The sequence below is a fragment of the Anoplophora glabripennis genome, unplaced genomic scaffold, assembly GCF_000390285.2.
Source record: "Anoplophora glabripennis isolate ALB-LARVAE unplaced genomic scaffold, Agla_2.0 scaffold222, whole genome shotgun sequence".
Taxonomy (NCBI): domain Eukaryota; kingdom Metazoa; phylum Arthropoda; class Insecta; order Coleoptera; family Cerambycidae; genus Anoplophora; species Anoplophora glabripennis.
The window spans coordinates 558,582-581,964 of record NW_019416366.1 but is presented as its reverse complement, the minus strand read 5'-3'; the positions used below and the strand labels follow the sequence as shown (position 1 = coordinate 581,964).

The 23,383-nt window shown below is 33.3% G+C and overlaps 2 protein-coding genes across 2 annotated transcripts in view; both read right to left on the bottom strand.

Annotated features, from left to right (window-relative positions):
* LOC108907297 (coiled-coil domain-containing protein AGAP005037) overlaps positions 1-23,383 on the bottom strand; it is a 104,360-nt gene that overhangs the window by 30,033 nt on the left and 50,944 nt on the right. The window lies entirely within an intron of this gene.
* LOC111691448 lies at positions 20,250-21,011 on the bottom strand. The gene is made up of 2 exons (XM_023454281.1): positions 20,571-21,011; positions 20,250-20,446 (listed from the first exon to the last, which is right to left on the bottom strand). The coding sequence occupies exons 1-2, from the start codon at positions 20,869-20,871 to the stop codon at positions 20,310-20,312; spliced, it is 438 nt and encodes a 145-aa protein (XP_023310049.1). The 5' UTR covers positions 20,872-21,011; the 3' UTR covers positions 20,250-20,309.

The window sequence follows — 23,383 nt, the reverse complement described above, 5'->3', positions numbered from 1 at the left end:
TCATTAACTCAGAACCCAGTTTACCGATTTTAGCATAATTTGCTGTTGCTTAGTTTCTCTTCATAAAGTATGCAGTGATTATGTTTGTATAAGGTTAAATCATACAGGGCGTTCATTTTAATACAACCCTTTGTGAATATTCTTCTGTAACTTTTTTGTACGTTTAAATTTTTACACGCAACCATCAGAAATAGGTAGAGAATTTTATTCTATACAAAAATTGTATACCTCGGTTATGAAGATATTACAGAAAATATTTATTAACACAAACCCCATATTTTCTGGAAATAACTACGTATCCATAATAAACATAATAAATAACATAACAAACTGAAAGGTGGCAGTAATAAAAAGTCTACTAATTTATAATAAATGTTCTACATGTCCCCCATTCTCTTCAACACATTTCCTAAACGTTTTATGAAACTATTAAGAACAAGAAACGAATTATATGTTCGTCTAACTTGCTGTACGGAGTCTTTTATTCTTACCCAAAGTTCTTGCCTCAGATTAGGTGTTACAAAGTTGTAAACAATTCCTTTCAAATGGCCATAAAAGTAAAAGTCTAACGGATTAAAATCCGGACAGCGAGAAGGCCAAGCAAAGTCGTCCAATCCAACGGTTTGGAAATGCTTAATTTTCTTGAAAAGGGATAAAAACAGAAAAATATTAAGAAACAGACTGGCGAGACATACAGAACAAAACAGCTGCACAATTAAATAAATGTGCAAACTCGAAATACTACAGTAAATACTGAAATTATCTCCCATTTCCTTCAATGCAACTTAATTTTTCTCGAAAATGGTACATGCTACCGAATTTCAACAAGTATACCTTTTTTGTAGTATGCTTTAAAGTTTACAAAACCGTTTAGTAACAAATTTAGAATTTTACATTTTTTTTTTCGATTGTACCCCTCCAATTACCTGTATCGGCTACACTGCTTTTCAGAAAGAAACCGTTGTTATTCTTAACACACAGTTGATGTTTACTCATGTATACATTTTTACATTTTGTCTTTAACCGATTTAAAGATACTTAATTAAGGAAAACCATATGGCAAGTAACAACTTCAACACACTGTATCTCGAAAACAGGGCATCTTAGATAAAAAAGTTACATTAACTACCCCCATTATTTTCCCATGAGGAACTTGTACACTTGTTTTTTTGAAACATGAACGGGACACCTTGTATAATAATAATCCAGATACGAATCTAAATTTTTCCCTGACTCCCTTATTTTTAAATTCCCTAACATTTTCCGGTTTTCCAGGTTGGTGGATATCCTTGCTAACTTCTTTGGTTCACTTTTTATATATTTACAGGGTGTTCACAAACTTGAAGAGGAATTTGTAAGGTAGGTAATGTAATAGCAATGAGCATTTTAAATACCATAATCATTGTAACTATTGCTTAAAATTATTACTCAAAATTATTGAAACTGGTGAACTACAAAGGTATTGTGAAATTTCTAGTTTAGTTGATATATTAATTTTCGAAATGCTTTATTTGTTTATCATATGCCTATTGTGTAACAAACTTGTTATAAATGTAGATAAATGTCACACTTTCTCTAGGTTACCTATAAATATGGAGTTTTCAAATTTCATTGATAAGATAAAGTTTAACAGGGTCCACTTCCGTAAAAGATCTAGGTGTACAATCAAATCATACCTTACTTTTGGATTTATTTGATTGCTATGTGATATTTTAATAGGAGCGCCACGAAAATTGAATAATTTGAAATATTTCGAATTTTCACCACCAAGAACGGCGGTGACAGCATTTTTAGCATTTCGGCGATGTTTCGCATTGTATTATAGTCTGTTTAGAAATGAAAGAGAGTAATAAAAGCTTATTATGTATGCAAATCGTAAATAAATGTAGTACTGTGCTTATATTCAATATTTTTATATTATGTTATATCGGTATAGATGAGGTGTACTTTTAAAAAAACTTTGTGTGACCGGGTTGTACTAAATTGTAGCAGGTAGCTAAAATTTAATCCCCGACAATCCGTCTTTGTCTATGCCGCTTCAATTTCTCGGTCCATTTCTCTTACAAGTAAACAATATAAAAACAGCAAAACATGAGGCTACTTTAAGCATCATAACCGGGTAAAGAGGGTTTTTAGTAATTCAAATAAAATTATTCAATATTATTATCAAAATATTTATTTAAATTTAATGAATAGACTTTTATTCCACACAAAAATATATGTACTTTGAAAATTCAAATTATGGTGAGTAAATGTAGTGTTGTATAAATGTACAATAAAGAAAATAAAAAAGTAGGTATATTAAAATTCATCCTCTAAAAATTCTGATGAATTATCTTCGTCTCCTAGATTGATAACGATAGGTTCCACAGTAACGTCAATTAAATTATCGAGTTCCCACATTTTCTCCTCTTCTTTTTGTACATGATGTATACATCTTTGCCAGTTATCAGCAGTTACTCGTACCAAGGAATTTTTTAACAAAATTTTCACGTCACTTAATTTAAACGTCGTATTATTTCGCGCTACAGCTCCCTTTACCTGCGCCCAGACTAATTCGATTGGGTTAAGTTCACAGTGATAAGGTGGTAACCGTAGTACCGTTATTTGGCGATTTGTTGCCATTTCATCGATAACATATTTTTTCTGATCTTTATTAAGATTGACAAGTGTCAAAAGTTCCTTTTTCACCATATTTGTTTCAAAAGAAATGTTTTTTCCGGATAACCATTGAATTATATCGGCTTTTCTCCAAGGAGTCGTAGGCGTCCGCTCGGTCTGCCGTGAATGGTAACTGGCATTATCCATGACAATTACATCTGCGTTCATGTCTTCGTGATAGTCACCTGTATTTTTAGATTCAAATAAAAGTAAATCGCCATCTACAAAACCACTGGCACTACCTATATGTGTCACTATTAATCTTCGCCCTTTACCTGAAGGTGCCTTGAACCCTGTTGAAACGAAATATTACCACGCCCATGGCCGGTTCTTATCTCGGGGTTTTATTACTCTCTTTCATTTCCAAACAGACTATAGCTATGTCCTGTCCAAATTTTGTTCGTGCAACTCTCAACAATGCCTATGTATGTTTTCAGCTACGAAAATTGAATAATTTCAAATATTTCGAATTTTCACAATCTTTTTTACATTCCAAACCTATTATAAATTTGTTATTACTGTTTCCTTAAGTGTATTAATTTTTTGTTGTCTTCTGTTAGCTTTAAGTTCATATACTTGCAATCTTTTGTATAACTCAGTTACTGGAACTTGTTTCAAAATTGTGTTGAGTTTCTTTAACTCTAAATAAAACTTGTGTAGATGTTACTTATAACTCTGAAATTAGCCATAGATACCTGTGCACGACTGTAAATCATTTTTAGGGTTTCTCTTTCAAAGTTTTATTGGAATTTATGGGGTTTTAAATTTAAAATATGGCCGGAGTAAAAGTAAATTTTATAGAACGGCTGTAAATTTTATTGAATTACTCTAAAACCCGGTCGGTAGTTAATATTTCACGTAGTTCACTGGAATAGTCAGCACAGAGACGCGCTTTGTAATCCCGAAATTCGGGTTAATGGCTCATTTGAACAAACGCAAAAATGTTTACGTTGTTACAGATTGTTTCGTTTGGTTATAGCTTCCTTATTTCTCTCCTGACTTTGATGATTCAAAAACGATATTATATGTATACAGAAATAGGTGTTCAGTCTCAGTAAAGTTTGTACATATTTAAGTACAATTTCTTGACAATGTAGATCTTTTTCGTCAAGCCAGAAAGCAGTATTGACCAATTTAAAATGCGCTATCAAATTTTTCTTTTTACAAAGCTATTATTAATAGTTATTTGTTTGACTAGGAAGTAAAGTACAAGATTCAATGCAGCAGCTGGTATTTAATAGAAAAAATTCCCACCCTCCAGAAGGGGTGGCATCCCTCCCTAGGGTAAAAGTACACATCGGCACTATATAACTTTTTTTAATTGGGCTATTCCCTAGCTACAGTTCAAATTTCACGTCAATTCATTCCATCCGAAAAAATTGGTAGCCAAAATCAGTGGCTTCAGTGAATGGACTGTAACTAAACGTTTTCGTATCGACATTTATATGAAAATTTCTTGCTTAAAATTACGATTTCTCTTTCCTATTTCAACAAGAACGATTAAGTTATTTCACTGATCCATAAACGTACTCGTAGTCGAGTAAACTTTACCAGCTTTTGACAAACATTGAACAAATTTGAATTTACTAGCCAGATAATGGGACTACGGGCACCACCAAGATCCCTTTCCAATTTAATTAACTGCCTCTTCTGGGCTTTTCCGCTAGCCAGAATCTCATAACCGAAGTTAACGTCAAAGGTGTTACCGCTTTCTGTCGTCGAAACGATCTGAAACAACGAAAGCACTTTCGAAGTTCGAACCGCTGTAAAATCGCCACCAGCCCCGCGATGCCCCCTTCCCCTTCACAATTAACTAATTACATTCCATCGCTAATTGAATTTCACGTTCGCAGAAGTCGGCAATCAGCAGAGTCAATAACGCCGGGGCAGAATCTCGGTCAGGTGTTTGCTCTGGCGATGGGTCGGTCCGCTGTAAGTGAATTATGAATTGCCTCCTGCAGTAAATCAATTCGCAGGACTGCAGGACGCAGCTGGCAAGCCCGGTCTGCTGCGTGTTGACGGGTAACGTCATGATTTTCGTCCCGGTGATAATCGGCCGGGCACTGATTTGCGCGGAAAATTTTGTTCCGTTCGTACACGCAGAGTTGTAACTGGAGCTAATCTTTGTTATATGTACACAAAGTGGTCACGTGGAAAGTCACATAATTTTTAAAACAATTTTACTCCCTATCGAAATGTTACTGTATTTGTGGATTAAGCAATTAGGCTAGAAAAATTATGCCGAAAAAGGGGATTACGCGTTTTATGCGTTGAAGTGACTGATTTTTGTTTTATAAGTAGTTCAAAGGGTACCTATACAGCGTGATTAATTAACAATGGGAAAGTTGAAAGCTGAAGATACTACACATGAAATGGTGACGCGCATACATGCCTTATCCGAAAGTTAATAGTTTTGGAAATACAGGGTGTTGAAAGTTAAAATTTAAATCGTTTTTTTGCTTTGATTATTCTGAAAATATGTAGGTTAGGAACTTGAAAATTTATGAAACTATATTTTTTTAGACGGCGAATAAGATGTGTGTTGTAATTTCAGCATTGCTCATAGAGGGCGCCACTTACGACCAATTTTACCGAAAATTTAGCTAATAACTTTTTACCCTGTATATTTACCATGAAACTTACCTCAAAACCTGAAAGAGCTATCATTTTTCCATTAATTATGTACTCTTGTTTCATTTCGGTATCTCGATCCGTTTTCGAGAAAAATCGATTTAACGAATTATGTTTTGATAAGTGTTTCTTGGTGTTATTACAACAATTAACAATAAAATAAATAAAATACGTAATTATGATTTAAAGCAATTGTTAATTGTTCGAAGAATCCACCGTTGATACATACACTTTACACGTTTTCATTAGAGATCTTCGAGTTTGAAACAACACTGGGATTGCGTCTGACTTCGTTGGCAGCGATTTATATTCTTTGCCACAACTCTTCACACGAGCCAATAGATTCTTTGTAAACTATATCTTTCATTCGAGACCAAATAGAAAAATCAAGAGGATTGAAGTCCGAACTTCTGGATGGCCAAGCAAAAATAATTACATGGCCAATCCAGCGATTTGGAAAAACTGCATTTAAATATGCAAGCACTGGCTCTTCTTAAATAAAGTGAAACTTCTTCAAGCCATGGAAGCATTTTTACTTGGCCACTCAGAAGTCCGGACTTAAATCCTCTTCATTTTTCTATTTGGAAGAATCTATTGGTTCGTGTGAAGAGTTGTGGCAAAGAATACAAATCGCTGCCAACAAAGTCAAACGCAATCCCAATATGTTATTTCAAACTCGAAGATCTCTCAGAAAATGTTGTGTAAAGTGTGTAAATGTCAACGGTGGATTTTTCGAACACTGACTTTAAATCATTATTACGAATTTCATTTGTTTTATTGTTAATTGTTGTAATAACACGAAGAAACATTTGGTTTGTTTCGCTTTTAATTTCTCGTATTATTAGAACATAGTGTTCGTTAAATCGATTTCTCTCGAAAACGGATCAAGATACCGAAATGAAAGAAGAATACACAATTAATGGAAAAATTATTGCTCTTTCAGGTTTTGAATCAAGTTTCATATTAGACATACAGGGTAAAAGTTATTAACTAAATTTTCGGTAAAATTGGTCGTAAGTGGCGCCCTCTACGAGTAATGCTGAAATTACAACACGCATCTTATTCGTCGCCTAAAAAAATATAGTTTCACAAATTTTAAAATTTTAACTTTCAACACCCTGTATTTCCGAAACAATCAACTTTCGGATAAGGCATGTTTGCGCCAATGGTCACAATTTCACGTGTAGTATCTTCAGCTTTTGATTATCCCATTGTTAATTGTTAATTGTACAGAAAAATGGTAAAACACTTTTTTTTTCGTCTTTAAAAAACGTACAAAATTAGACGTAGAACGTCAAAAAATATTAATTAGGTTACAAGTTATGGACCAAAAACTATTATTTATGCAAATGTTAAATACACAATTTCACATTACGCCACGTCTTCAGATTGTAGTCACTCGTTGACAAACATGATGTGCGAAACCTGAGCTCTGTCAGTTGAATAGTTTATAAGTTATGGCTTTATACATAAATTAATTAACAGTCGGTCTACAGGACACGAAAAAGTTACCTATAGTGACGCTGATTTTTTTATAGGTAGATTTCAACATATTTTATCATAATTCGTTATTATTTTTCACTGAAACGCAATTTTGCAACCAGGAGAATTTTTTTTAAAAATCCCCTTGCAAAATTAATTGTGCCGTGTTCCTGAATACTTTTGCCACATATTATTATATGTTTGGAAAGAGCATGAAAAGACCTTTGATATAAAAAAAAAATCGTCAAGATTCGTCCATAAACAACGGAGTTATAGGCCACCAAGTATCGATTGCTTTGTTACTTTTCGAGATATATCGAAAAAACCGTTAAAAATCTTCTCTTTACTGTTCTTCTAGAACTCTTTTACATTTACGTTCCCATACTTGCTATTTACTGTAAGCATAGCCCACAGCAAGCCAAAAAAGTACACTTTTGAGATTTTTTGAAAAAAAAAGCGTTCTCAACAATCTTCTCAGCGGATGGCCCTACAGTAACGATTTTCAGTTTATTTTCTTCGTAAAGAGTTATATTACCATGCTGTTAAAAAGTTTTGACGATTTTATTAATTTTAAGGATCAAAAAATTACTTTGAAAAAGTTGTACTTTTTTGGGTACGTTCTTTTCCGGGACTATTTTGCTTCTAAGGTGAACATGACTATAATATACAAGCTACCCCAGATTAAGTACAGAAGGATTTTCGTACGTGGTCCAGAAGTCGAAATATTAAAGATTTTGCAAACGCAAGCCATTTAGAATGTACGTAATTAGTTCCCAGAGCGAACGCGCGCTTGTGCGCTTCACTTTATTACTTAATTACTAATAGGTACTGAAAATCAATGAAACATATCCTATTATTTTTTTCTTGAAAACATAAGATTCCAGTATTAACCTTCATCAAGCGCATCGCTGTAAAATGTTAATTGCGTCCTCTAGATTTTTTTTTAAATAAAAAATTACCTCGGCTCCAGAATGTCATAGAAAAACATTTTTTTTATTCGTGTAAAAATGTTAGCGTTTCTTTCTATAAAATTCGTTGCCACAGAGTAAAAATTTAAAGTTATTTGAGAAAAACAAACTCAAAGAAAAGCAATTTTTCAAAGTGATTTTTTGGTCCTTAAAATTAATAAAATCCCCAAAATTTTTTAATAGCATGGTGACACGACTCTTTACGAAGAAAACAAACTAAAAATCGTTACTGTAGGATCATCAGATGAAAGGATCTAGTCAATTTTCGAGTCTTTTTTTCAAAAAAATCGTTTATCGAAAAATAATTAATATTTTTTAATATTTCAAAAATGTACTTTTTTGGCTTGACGCTATACTTACAGTAAATAGCAAGTATGGGAACGTAAATGTAAATTTATAGAGGAAGAGAAAAGAGAAGATTTTTAACGGAATTTTCAATATATGTATCTCGAAAAGTAATAAAGCAATCGATACGTATGAAAATCAGTCGATAGATCTTTTAAAACCTACAACTTTTCGATCGGGGCTACAGTTTTTTAGTTATTTAAGAAAAATCGTTTTTTACAACTTTGCGAATTTTTTTGACCATATTCGCCATTTTGGATCGAGTTTAAAAAAGAAGAAACTCAATTTAAAATTTAATTTCCTATAGGGTCATATTTTTTTTGTCCAGGTAATAATTTCTGCAAATTTAACATTAGGCCGTCACAGAATACATAAATGTCAACAATCAGCCGATTCTCTGACAGGTCGAACCAATCCCAGCGATCGCCCAAATACAAAGAAGCCAGATGTCAGAAACTGTATTGAAGACAAACTTCAGGACTTGGCGGAACCATGTCAAAGCGAGTTCGAACGTGGACTCTCAATTTCGTCGTATTAGTAACCAAGACCAAGTGCTGGCGAGTACCTGTTGTACGACTTTCCAAATTTCTCACACATCGTTGAGGACCAACTACGGACCTGTTGCCGATCCATAACGCTGATTAGCCAAAAAAGACAGTGAAAGACAAGAAAAGTACCAAGCATAAAAAAGTGTTTCAAAGGCAAACAGTGAGAAAAAATCTCAGTGCAAGTGCCCACCCAACCAAAGGATGTACTACAAGCTGCAGGCAACAAAGACAGCGTGTCTTTTTAGGAGATCAGGTCCAGATACCACGCTTCAGGCAGAAAACAGAGATGGACAAGGGTCGATTAGCGAGAGGCTTGCGTTTACCCAGAGTACGTTATTGGAGGATTACGTAGGAACCCAATTCATCGAGGTAGAGGCTTCGATAGTCTCCTTGGCCCTAAAAATTTTGTAAGTTTTTACTTTGTTTTGGCATGATATTTGACTTCAAATTCCCTAGCAACCAGTCCCCAAAACCCCTTCACAGTGTTTCCTTTTATTGTATGGTAGTTCTGCCACTGTTAGTGTCATAAAACTTACAAAAACACTACTATTTTATTATTAGCCTCGTAACACGTTTGAAAACGGCAAAATCCTGCCATAATATTATGCCGATTGCAGATAAATGTACTCTGGGTTTGCGTTTAGGCTTTCGAACGAAACTGCGCTGAAAACGTAAGTGATTCACAAACAATATAACTCTCCACACATCCATCCATCTACGCGAATTAAAACAACCCGCATCTGCAGCAGACAAGTCAGTATTAACAACACCGGTCTATGTACTCCTTCCAAAGCGATCTGTCAACAAAGATCGTGGGTGGCTAAAAATAGGCCTTGCTGCCGGGGATGTACGTCGCATGTCAAAAATAAATTTGTGTGGAACTCGGGATTTGGAGTGTAGTCATTGATGGCTGGCTCGTTACTTTCATTGACGGATTTATATTTGGGGTTAAGGAAACAAATAAATCGGCCGCTTTATTTGCCTGGAAGCAATTTAATTTGGCTCGAATTACAAGTTGGAGGAGTTTGAATTGTTTGGATTGCCGTTCGGTTAATAAATCTGTCGAGGTGGTGATATTTTCTATTGTTTTATTTATTTTTATTTTGGGAATGTGGCCCGCATTTATCTCAGGTCAGAATAACTCATAGATTGTGATTATATTTAATTAACAATTATACTTTTTCATTTTCTTATTTAATCCTTTGGAAATCAAATTTTCTTGAAAATTGTCTTCACTTGTTCTACTTGTGGAGCCGCCCTTACATCACACTTAGGTATTTGAAATTTAAATATTTTCACATTTTAGCAAGAAATAATTATACAAAGCGGTTATTAAATACAGGGTGTCCCAAAAGTGACGCCCGTCCTTCTAGGATTTGATTAAGGAGATAAAAACGAATTGAAAATCAAGAGTGGAAAATTTTCCGATTGCTTTCCGTAGTTGAGTTATTCAAAAAAGTATTAAAAAAACTAAAAAAAGTGAAAATTAATTTTTTTGTCTCAAAACTGAGGTCTGTGCTTATGGGAACCAAGACATATAATTTATAACCAATAGTAGATAAGTATAGTTTTCGATTGTCGGTTGTACCTGGGTGTAAGGAATTATTTTGACCTGAAAAGGATATAGAAAAGCATTTTTTTAATAAAACATAAACTAAAACCATAATGTGCTTAAATAATAGAAATTGTTTTTACAAAAGGTGTTCAAATAAGTTGCCTTCTACTTCAAGACAAAGATTATTACGATTCAACATTGAAGCATGGACTCTTTGTAGCATCTCTTGGTCTATTAACGCGACAGCAGCGTATATATATGTATATATATCAATTCTTTCTTTTAAATAACCCCAAAGGAAAAATCTAGGGGATTCAGGTCTGGTGATCCAGGAGGCCATGGTCCACCACTTCCAATCCATCTGTCTCGGAAGTTTTGATTCAGATAATTTTATATTCGTGAACCATAATGTGATGGAGCTCCATCATGTTGAAACCAATAATTTAGTCTAACTGCTAACGGAACGTCATGCAGCAATGGTAAGGTTTCATTTAAAAACATACAGCTGCAGCAAATACAACTTTGAATTACATAAATATTTAATAACCCAGCCCAAATTTTATTTTTAGTTTTTTGATAAATTTTTTGAATAACTCGGCAAAGAAAAACAATCGGAAAATTTTCCACTCTTGATTTTCGATTTGTTTTTGTCCCCTTAATCAAAACCCATAAGGACGGGCGTCACTTTTGGGACACCCTGTATACAGTCTGTAACAAATTCGCTTCTCACTACAGAGATCTCGAAAACGGTAAGAGGTACGAAGTAGCTTAAATGAGGGCAAAGTTGCGCAATCAGGGGACCAACATTATGACTAAAAAATCAAGGCTAACATGAAAAAATTTTGGAAATCCGTTTTTGTTTCATTTCAGCTTTGTTTGAGGTGATATTGAAAAAAGAAGAACACTTTCTCATGGTCACTTTTTACCCTCTATCGAATGGCATAATCAATTTTTATATGTAACGTTTTGTCTTTGCAGAACCATCAACAACTTCATTTTTTTAAATACGACCATAGAAATTTTATTACATTTTTTGCAAGCCTTCATGACCCCCAATACTGTACTGCCTCAGCCCGAACTAAATTTGGACGTTTTGTCTCGAAAAATTCATCTTCAGTGTATTCGTTCCAAATTTATCTAAATTTTTTATTTAGATTTCTTTGTTTATTGAATTATCGTACACTGTAAGTGTCATTAGACCCTGTGAAATCCATCTAGTTAAAACTATTAAAATTTTCCAGATTATCCTTTGACAGGAGCCTACTACGTTATTTTACATATAAGCTATTTGCAAACTTCGCATTTTTTCATGAAAAACTAATGAATTTTGGTATAGGAGCGAGTATAGCAAAGTTGTAGAGAATTTAATTCTGCATCTCATGGTATGAAAATATACAGGGTGTTTTCAATTGGCAATTTTGACATGATATTTTGGTTACCCTGTATAACGAAAGCCAGTTTTTGCAGCATGATTCGGAAGAGTCATCCTTACTAAACATCTGATAAAAAAATGGGCTTAGTAGCTATTAGTACAACCTGTCAGTATCAGAAAATGTAAGCTGCCAATATCGACTAGAAAAACCTTTCAAGCGAGATATCTCAAAAACTGTGAATATTTGAATACAACTATTCTACACAAAGTGCCCTTTATTTTTGATGTAGAATCCGAAAAAAATATAAAAAATGCGTGTTTCCATTTAAAAAACCAAAGTTGGTGTCTGGCCAGGAAAAGTGGAACACCCTGTATAGTTGAATATATTTTTAATTTGTACATTCCGAGAAATGTGGCAACATAGTAAAAAGAAAAATACATATATTCCTCATTTTAACATAGATATTGGACTTTCCCGCACTCGTGGGACACGCTGTATATTAAATTTGATTATACGTAGACGCCAATTCTAAGCGTGTTTTTTTTAAACTAATTATATGATACGAGTAATTGGGACAGAGATATGCAGAAAGGTAGATAGCCATACTCTTTATATCGAAATTAGATCGATTTAGGAAAATTTCATTAAGGTAATTTCTTACATCGAGGCGAAAATATGGAGGGGTACCATCTTGTTGGAACCAGACATCACCAGCAGACATATCGGGCTCACTAGGGTTAGGAAAAATTAATTCCAGGGCTTGAGTTAGCCGAAAACTCAAAAAATCCAAATAAATGTCCCCTCTCAAATGTCCCTCAAAGAAATAGGATCCCAGTATGAGATTCCCTATTATTCCAGCCCAGTCACTTTTTCCGGCCGTTGTGTACGTTTTTCTCGCATCCAATGTGGATTTTCTGGGCTCCAAACCTAGTATTTGCCTGTTCACAGTTCCGTTTAAGCAAGAATTTGCTTCGTCAGTATATATGATTAATTTCAACAACGAATGAATTGGAACAAAAACGATTCAAGTTATACTTAAGGTACTCTGGTGAATTTTATGTGTTTATCGATGTGTTTTTTTTTTAGAAAAAAGCTTTAAATTAAAGTAAGTAGAAAAAGATTAAAAATGAGTAGGTTAGGTACGTTTTTTAAAGTACAGAAGAGACTAATGATTGTTTGAAATAGTCGTCAGTACGACATAAAATACAATTTTTTACATTTTTTATGACAAAACGTAGGTATAACCTCGCTGAATTCGTCTTTAGAATGGCTATTTATACTATAAAATATAGAGCGTTTTATTTTAAAAAATGTCTGTAATGTTATAAGCTTATCAAACATGGCTCAAAAAAATAAAAAATATTGCAGAAACGTGTCAATTTCTATTAACTAATTGATCTGTTTCAGCGATTTTTTAAAATCTGAACTTGAAAAAAATATGAATTTTTATTGGATGAACGCAAAATAAAATAAGTCGAACACTCCGTATACTAAGCTCGTGTTAATGGTGTTTATAGTCCTAAGTTAAACTTACTCCAGCGAAGCCGACGCTGTGGTTAAATACGCTGATCAGCAGAAATGCTTATATAAAAACCAAAGTATCTTTGTTCTATTAAGTATTAGTCTATATGCAGTCTACTTAAGTGTAACGCTATAAAAGCTATATAAAAATCTAATTAAAGATTATTTACTCAGTTTACATTTAATTATTTTCTTCCCCATAACTCAACAATTTTGTTCCATTATTTTGGGACACACTGTATATTATGAATATATACGAAGTGCTTTCTATAATTCATAATTAACACAACAAAGTAAAAGGTCAAACGATTTAATTTTTTTTCGTGTTTTAATAAAAGAAATAGAACACAATCTTATGCTGTCGCTCTGAAATATATTTTACATGCCAGTCTGAATATAAACAACAATGAGATTACATTTATATCAATATACATGAATCACGGCATGATCTACTTGGGTAACTGCCAGTATACGCTTTATCTAGTGAGGATATGTGGCACAGTAGGTGTTACATAGTAGGCCGAACGGCGTGGCATAGTTTTCAATAATACTTCACGATAAATTTATGATTTAATAGCTATTTTTGAAGCTGGAGCGAAACTGGATACGCATACCTAAAACCTACTGCTGGAAAATTTCATTAAACCACTTGGAAAGCGTAAAACACTGATTGTGAATGAAATCTTGTGAAATAGTCTGTAATTAGATGTACCTACATTCTAATATAATTGATTAAATCGGGTTGATATTAATTTTCTAGTAAAAGTTTTAAGTACCTAATATACTTAACATGCAGTTGTTGCTTCAATCTGTAAGTAAATATGTATAAATTGTTAGAATAAGTCATCTAGGATACCAGACACTGTAATTTATGAAAATGATTCATATGAAAATCCTAAGGATAATGTAAATGCTTTTAGTAATTTTTTCAGTGAATATTTATCTAGTCAACTTGTAACTCAACATATTACTGCTATACCAAGACCTTTATGTAACATTAACATTGAATGAGTATCTGAGAATAAAATAATAATTGCTGCAAAAAAACTGAAAAATAAAATGACTTCTGGTCCAGACAGCATATCATCTTTTATAGTAAAATATTGTATTAGTGTTTTGGTTAAACCTCTTTTTAAGTTATATAATCTCGTCCTGAAAGCCAAAATATTTCCAACTCGATGGAAAGAAGCCAAAGTAGTTCCGGTGTTTAAAAGTGGTGATAAATCTGAAATAACCAATTACAGGTCCATCTCTATTTTATCAAATTTTGCTAAACTTTTCGAAATAACAGAATTTATCCTGTCATCAAGTCTGTCATCAAATTTCAGAACATCAACATGGTTTTATGAATAAACGATCCAGTCACTAATTTATCAGTTTTTTCTCAATACACTTCTGATATATAGTTAGTCAAGGACAGGTGGATGTGGCTTATACAGATTTTTCTAAAGCATTGATCATCTTTCTTTACCTATAAAACTAAAATATTTTGGCTTTAATCCAGCATTAGTACAGTTCCTCAAATCTTATTTACTTGGAAGGTTGCAGTATGCATCTTATAATGGATTTCACTCTAATAAATATCCAGCCACATCTGGAGTTCCCCAGGGATCCAATCTGGGTCCCTTACTCTTTCTTTTGTTTTTTGATGATTTGAGCTATCTTATACTATCACACAAACTTTTTTTTGCGGATGATTTAAAAATATACTCCAAAGTGGAATCATTAGACGACTGTAAACTTCTACAAACTGATTTAAATACTGTTCAAGTTTGGTGTGACAAAATAAATTATACTTAAACGCATCGAAATGCAAAATAGTAACATTCACAAAAAACAGTTTTTTTATAAATATGAGTATGTCATTAGCAATAATATACTGCACATCAGTCAAAGATTTAGTAATAACTTTTGATCATCAGCTGTCATTTAATATTCATATAAACCTCAAAGTTTCGGAGGCAATGAAATGCTTTGGCTTTATTATCAGAAACTGTAAATGTTTTAATGACATTAATTTATTGAAAATTTTATATTTTTCTCTTATACGTGCTAAGTTAGAATACGGATGTTTGATTTGGTACCCTTTATATATTTCTCATGTTCACGCAGTAGAAAGAGTACAAAGGAGATTTTTGACATATTTGGCTCTAAAAGTTGATGGTCAATATCCTGTAAGAGGAATAGATTATAACTGTTTAACAAATAGGTTTAATGTTGATTCTATAGAGTTAAGAAGAAAAGTTTTTGTATAGACTGCTGCATAATGAGATCGATTGTCCTGAACTTTTAGGGCAAATTGCTTTTAATATGACTAGGTATCATTCTAGGCAAGGTATTACTTTTCGTATGTTTAGAGCGAGAACCAATATCCGTCTGAAGTCACCACTATATGGGATTTTGCTCTGTAAATGGTGCTTGTACACTGTTGGGCAAATAAAGCTATTATTATTATTATGATTATTATTACGTTTTCGGATTCTACGTGAAATTTGCGAGTCACTTTATTAAATATTCCCTATACTTAGGGGTTATAGGTTTTGAGATATTAATTTTTAAAGAAAAAATTTGACAGATGCAAGGGTCCGCGGAGATGCTTGTAACTTTTTTCAGGAATGTGATATCAAGTGGATTCTTGGTATCTGTAAAGGGCATAGGTAACACTAAATTATGGTATACCAACAAATTAAAACATTTAATACTAGGTGTTCCATTTTTACTGTTACATTTTGATAACTTCGAACAGCTAAAACTTTGTTAACTTAAACGAAACATCGTGTATTTTTTTACTCTGTCGCATACAGATTTAAATTTCTTTTCAAGCCATTCTTAGGGTTGCCGTTATAACTTTTAGAGATACCTATTTGCAATTTTCTATTTTTTGGGCAGTTTTTCCCGTATCAGACTTGTTATTAAATTGGCCATGACCAGAAACACTCCAAAAACAATTAAAATCACTTGACATTTTTAACAGGTACTGTACCGTATTGTAGCTAGCTATTCATTTTATCCGACTGATTTTTCAATTTGATGGCGTCGTCGATATTATCCTATTGTCCGCGATAGGATCAAACCATTTCCAGTCCATTCGTGCGCGGAGGAAACGCCGCATTATCCGCAGTTCATAGCATCCCAGGATTTTAATTTGCAATAAATTATATTCTGTCTGATGCCCTGCCCGGAACTAATCCTGATAAGCCCCTATTAGATACTCGATTGGGCCGCTGATACGGGGACGCGTGACAACGCCAAAGCGCCACTCAATTAGTGCTCCGTCGGTGACAGATTGATTTTTAATTAATGTCTCTATGGGCGTCGATGTGCGCTATTTTTAGTAGGCGGGTGTAAATGCGCTAGTTTGACTCTAATCTAAAAGGAAGTACTTAATAAAAGCTACACAAACTGCCACTAAATTTAATTACCGCTGTTTTGTGTCAGTTTAGACTAAATCCTGGGGTGGTGTAACTCGTTAATACGGTTCCAAATTCTTAAAGGAATATGCCATGAAAAAAAATACATTAGAAATTATGCATGTTTTTTTTTATTTACGGAAGTAGAAAACAGTTATTTTTCATTTTATGTTGCGAAACATCTCTTTTATATTCACAAATGGCAAGTGTGTCAGCGCCAGTGAGTAATAAAAACATTCGAGAATGCAAAAGCGACATCGGAATTGTGTATCAAACAATATTTTCTCGAAAACTCTTAAATATGGTTAGAATTCACAAAAAACGGAACAAACACTGACGATACATTAATTTGGCGTTTATAAGTAAAAGAATAGGGGGTAAATTTTGAGAACCAGTGAAACCATGTGGAAAATTAGTAATAATCAAAATTGTTTAAACTTATTGAGAACTTCTGAAATTATCTCCATGTTACATACCGCATAAAAAGATTTCATTATCGAAACGTGTGCCTTTTATTATGACTAGAATCCGCCGTATTAAAATATATAAGAAACACACTTGATCAAGTCGAAAATAATTTTTTTCGAATTTTTTTTCAGCTCACTAACGTAATTTTCGGCGATTTTTCACTATTTTTTTGCCAAATACTCAAAATTTTGGGGGTATGTACACTTCAGATTCAGATGCAACAAATCAAAGGTACAAACCACGTTTTTTTGTGTGACGATGTTATTAATGATGAAATATTTAAATCAAGTTATTACTGACGATATTTTTCTTTTTATAAAAAAAGTGTGCCTTTGGTGTGTGTATTAATAATAATTGCGAATAAACATACCAAAATGGTCTGTTAATATCTAGTAACAAAGAATTAATGGACATAGTGTTAACGTATGAAAAGGATGTCTAAATTCCAGCGGTTCCAAAAAAGTTTTCATTGTATCAATGTGGTAAGTCTGCAGGTACCTATTAAAAAATTGTCTATTTGCAAAAAATATTTCCTCCAATCGAGTTTTCGTACTTGGTTTATTTATTCTTACCCTTATTTACAAATATCCTTTACAAGAACATACATACAACATACAAGAATAAATACATACAGGGTGTATGTATTTATCAGGTTTTAGCGTACCTGTAGGATTGAGAAATGTTGTGAATATTGGAACAAAAATTGTTGTTAATCTATTTAAGTGTTAAGTATGAATGAAGTGAAAAGTGAAATTAATATTTCAAGTGCTGAAGAATATTTGCCTCCTAAAATATCAAACGCGGCAGAAAGTACAGTAGTACAGTCAAGTAAAAGTGAAGCGCAGTTGCTGTGTTACAACCATTTATTGACAATAACCTGAGTATTACTTTTATGAAAGTGTGAAACTTACTCTCTATGAAAATAGTCGAAAAGTGAGCGTCTTTTTTCAATTTCAAAAAGGATAAAGGTATTTTTAAGAAATACAATGAGACAAGAAAGGTTAAGGCTTTAACTACGCTCAGTATAGAAAAATTGTTTAACTAAACTAACGAGTAAGCACACAAAAAAAGAAAAATTGTCTGTACTTTTCATGCGACATATGTTGCCCGTAGTATTTTTGCCCCCTGATCATAAATCCAGTGTCAGCTCAGGAATTTTCTAACCTTAAAAAACCGGTCAAAAATAGCAAAAATTTACGAAAAAGTGCTAGGAAAATTACAATTTTTTTTTCTATATTCAAATGTTCATTTATATAGTTAACACCCCGCTGAACGCAAATCTGCGGTCAGAATTGATGGTTCTTTTTCTAACCTCAAAAAAATGGGTCAATTGAGGGCAGATATCACGAATTTTCAAAAAATAATAGATTTGCGCCAAATTTAGTATACGGGGGTTTTCGTGGACACTGGTCACGAACCCGAGGTAAATTTTGCAAAATTCATGATGGCGGATTCAAAATGGCCGACTAATTTTCAAAAAATATCACATTCGCACTAAATTTGGTATACGGGGATTTCGGGGTCACTGATTACGTATTCGAGGTCAGAATTGCGAAATTCATATTGTAATATTCCGTGATCAGCGACCCTGAAAACCTCCGTATACCAAATTTGGCGCGAATCTGTTATTTTTTGAAAATTCCTGATATCTGATCTTAATTGACCCGGTTTTTTGAGGTTAGAAAATTCTGCCCAGGGATTCACACTCGGCGGGGTCTTAATCATATAAATGAACATTTGAATATACAAAAAAAAATTTTGTATTTTTCCTAGCACTTTTTCGTGAATTTTTACTATTTTTGACATGTTTTTTGAGGTTAGGAAATTCCTGTGATGTGATAGCTCAATTCTGACACCGGATTCGTGGTCAGGAGGCAAAAATACTACGGATAACATATTATGTCGCATGAAAAGTACAGACAACTTTTTTTTTGTGTGACTGTTTTTGACCATTTCGCATTTCAAAAGGGAGATCGATTTAAATAAATCATTTGAGTAAAAAAACTGATCTCCCTATTTTTAGATCCACGAGCCGTAACTCTCTAATGTCCATTTTTTGAACAAACAAGAACGTGATAAATAAAAATGCTACTAGAATATTGTCCGTAAATATTTTTCGATATTCTGACTGCTCTCTTACGAACACTTTCACTATATGTTCCACGATTTATCGGGAGGCAACTTTTAGCGTAAGCTTGACAAATTCACAGTGGTCGTATGACCGTCGTATTTACATTAAAAACAATATAACGACGTATGCCATGACGCGCAATTCAACCCACATAAATATTATAGTCCGGGAGGCAGCGACAGAAATTTTGCACCAATTCCTACAAAGCTGATTTTTTCTCATTTTGTTGTTTTGATATCGTAAGTAAACGGAACGGCAGTCTACCGCGCCAATGTGGGGGCAAACGTTAGTAACAATTTTTTAAACATGTAAATAAATAATACTTAAATGCCTTATACCTACAAGGCTGAAACTTTTTAGAGTGATCAATTATACCTAAAAATACAGTATAGTGATAGTCTACCGCGTCGGAAGGGGGGCCATCAAGGGTCTACCACCCACGCAAGGTGTTGAAAAATTAACTTTTTTGACTTATTTCTACAAGGCTGAATTTTTTTCTCAAATACTTTAGTTTATAAGAGAACCAAAAAAAAACAGTCTACCGATCATCTAAGGGTGCAAAGCCTTGATAGACGCAATGGAATGCACGATCTCCCGAGCGCAGTCGCTGCGCCGATTCACTGTAAGCCGCTCTGAATAATAACTCATACCGGGATTAAATTACAATCTACAAAGCTGCTTTTTTGTCTATAGATATCTTACAATAATTATTGTCAAATAAACGTCTTATACCTTCGATACGAGGTGGCTAAAGCTTCGGTAGACGTGGCGAAAGTTTTTGCGCGGAAGTTGCTTAAAATTCCAAATTTATTATTAATTATAATTTTTTGAGCTTACACCATTATTTAAACGTATGATATAGTAACAACGAGCGAGCGTTAGCGAGCGAGATTTTTGCTAGTATAATAGGTATTAACAAAAGTTAAAAAATTTTTTTTTTCAAATAACTGACCTTTTTCTTTTTTAACATTGAATAATTAAATTTATTTCACTTTTACTTATAATTTATAACAATAATACTTTTCGATAATAGCGCGCGAAATGCTTGATTTGCGATTCATCATCACATTCGTCAATTACACTCGTGCGAGAATTATTCTATCGCACTAGTATCGAACAATATTTTACGACACTTATTTATAAAATAAATGATAACAACGCAAATGTTTTTTATTACAACAATATAGTAATTATATAAAAAATAAATATATTTTTCTTATTCCTCATCGCTACTGACATTTGATTCCTCATCGCCTTCCATATCATCACTATCTTCATCCTCATCATCTTTCTGGTCACACACTCCATCATTTTCTTTAAGGTATTGACAACCGTCATTTGCAATTTCTGTATCTGCAAATAGCAATATATTATTAAATATTTATTATATTATGCTAACATAAATTCACCCCCTTTAGGGTCTGAAAGTCATTTTTTAATTGAGTTTTAGACTTCCTTAAAATGCAAATATGTGTACCTGAATCTTTATCGTTCTGTAGATCAAACGTCACATCATCGATTGACTGAGGCAATTGGTCGCCACTAAACCAATTAAAATCATATCTTGCATTCTCATCCACTTTCCAGCCACAGTCGAGTGGGGATAATGTTGTAGGCTCTTTTAAGTGAGCATTACTCCAAATTTGTGCAATATATGCTGTTCGGAGTATGTGTTCTCGGAGCTCTGATTGACAAGGTGGTAAAGCAGATGCATCGAAACTCTTGACCTTTTGACGAAAGATTTTATCGTTAGTAGTTTTGTAAGCTTTCAAAAACATCACTGATCGATGTGACGTTTGATCTACAGAACGATAAAGATTCAGGTACACATATTTGCATTTTAAGGAGGTCTAAAACTCAATTAAAAAATGACTTTCAGACCCTAAAGGGGGTGAATTTATGTTAGCATAATATAATAAATATTTAATAATATATTGCTATTTGCAGATACAGAAATTGCAAATGACGGTTGTCAATACCTTAAAGAAAATGATGGAGTGTGTGACCAGAAAGATGATGAGGATGAAGATAGTGATGATATGGAAGGCGATGAGGAATCAAATGTCAGTAGCGATGAGGAATAAGAAAAATATATTTATTTTTTATATAATTACTATATTGTTGTAATAAAAAACATTTGCGTTGTTATCATTTATTTTATAAATAAGTGTCGTAAAATATTGTTCGATACTAGTGCGATAGAATAATTCTCGCACGAGTGTAATTGACGAATGTGATGATGAATCGCAAATCAAGCATTTCGCGCGCTATTATCGAAAAGTATTATTGTTATAAATTATAAGTAAAAGTGAAATAAATTTAATTATTCAATGTTAAAAAAGAAAAAGGTCAGTTATTTGAAAAAAAAAATTTTTGAACTTTTGTTAATACCTATTATACTAGCAAAAATCTCGCTCGCTAACGCTCGCTCGTTGTTACTATATCATACGTTTAAATAATGGTGTAAGCTCAAAAAACTGTAATTAATAATAAATTTGGAATTTTAAGCAACTTCCGCGCAAAAACTTTCGCCACGTCTACCGAAGCTTTAGCCACCTCGTATCGAAGGTATAAGACGTTTATTTGACAATAATTATTGTAAGATATCTATAGACAAAAAAGCAGCTTTGTAGATTGTAATTTAATCCCGGTATGAGTTATTATTCAGAGCGGCTTACAGTGAATCGGCGCAGCGACTGCGCTCGGGAGATCGTGCATTCCATTGCGTCTATCAAGGCTTTGCACCCTTAGATGATCGGTAGACTTTTTTTTTTTGGTTCTCTTATAAACTAAAGTATTTGAGAAAAAAAATTCAGCCTTGTAGAAATAAGTCAAAAAAGTTAATTTTTCAACACCTTGCGTGGGTGGTAGACCCTTGATGGCCCCCCTTCCGACGCGGTAGACTATCACTATACTGTATTTTTAGGTATAATTGATCACTCTAAAAAGTTTCAGCCTTGTAGGTATAAGGCATTTAAGTATTATTTATTTACATGTTTAAAAAATTGTTACTAACGTTTGCCCCCACATTGGCGCGGTAGACTGCCGTTCCGTTTACTTACGATATCAAAACAACAAAATGAGAAAAAATCAGCTTTGTAGGAATAATTACATCAATAATGTCGCTGCCTCCCGGGCTATTATGTCTATATGTATATCCAGCTGTTTCGGTATTTAATATTTCTCGTGCACAGTCTAAAATATGGCGGAGGCGCCAGTGAAGCTTATTAATAAATTTTAGAAATAAATCTTATTTAAGACAGTGCAGTTCAGCAGTAATTAGCATGACTTACATACACAATTATGTTTAGCAGCTGTAACTGATGATTTTCAATTTTGTTGAATTTCTGCTTACATCTCAATTATTTTGATCACATATTTCAAAAATAGTTTTGTATTGTCTGAAATTGGTATTAAAAACAGTTAGTTGTGTGACAGCATAGTAAATTAGTTCTTCCTAGAACAGTCATTATTAGGACGTTATACATAGGAGTGAATTAGACTTATGTAATAGGATGTAAAGCAAGTAATGCTACTAGAACGTTGATTTGTTCATTAATTACATTAATGTAACGTACAATTAGTAATTACGATAGAAGCGTTAACCAAAGTTTGACATGACATTGCTAGTACAATATAGAACAGTGCCTTGCTTGCTTGCTTCGAAAATTCTATCACCGACGACTCAGAGGGTGACAACTTGGATTTACTGTGTGTGATTAGAGGTCTATTTCGTGGAAGACTAAAGAACCCCCTGTAACTTAGTAATCAAGACAGATGCGTTAACCAAAATTAGACATGGCATTACTAATACAATGTAGAACAAGGCCTTGCTATAAAAAATTCTGTCACAGTGATAGTGGGCGATTAAATCTATTGGATTTTCGTAGACGACTAAAACGCATCTTCTAACTATGTAATTAAGATAGATGCGGTAACCAAAATAACTTGACATTGCTAGTACAATATTCTGTCACCGTCTCAATTATAATCAACGATTAACATACAAGAGTCCATAAAATTTTGAACGAGGATAATAATGCTAGTCTAGATTTTCTAACTGATTCAGGAATAAACAAAATGTAACAAATGCTTTATGCAATCACAACTCTACACTAAAAAAATCGGTGTGAGTGAAAGCAAAAAAGATGTGGAGTTAATCCATTGAATAAAATTATTGAGTACATATTTACTCAATATTAATCAATTTGATAAATTTACTCATTTGAACTAGAACTGAGTACTTTCACTCAAATATAGGTACCTGCTAAATAAATTCTGAAGATAAAC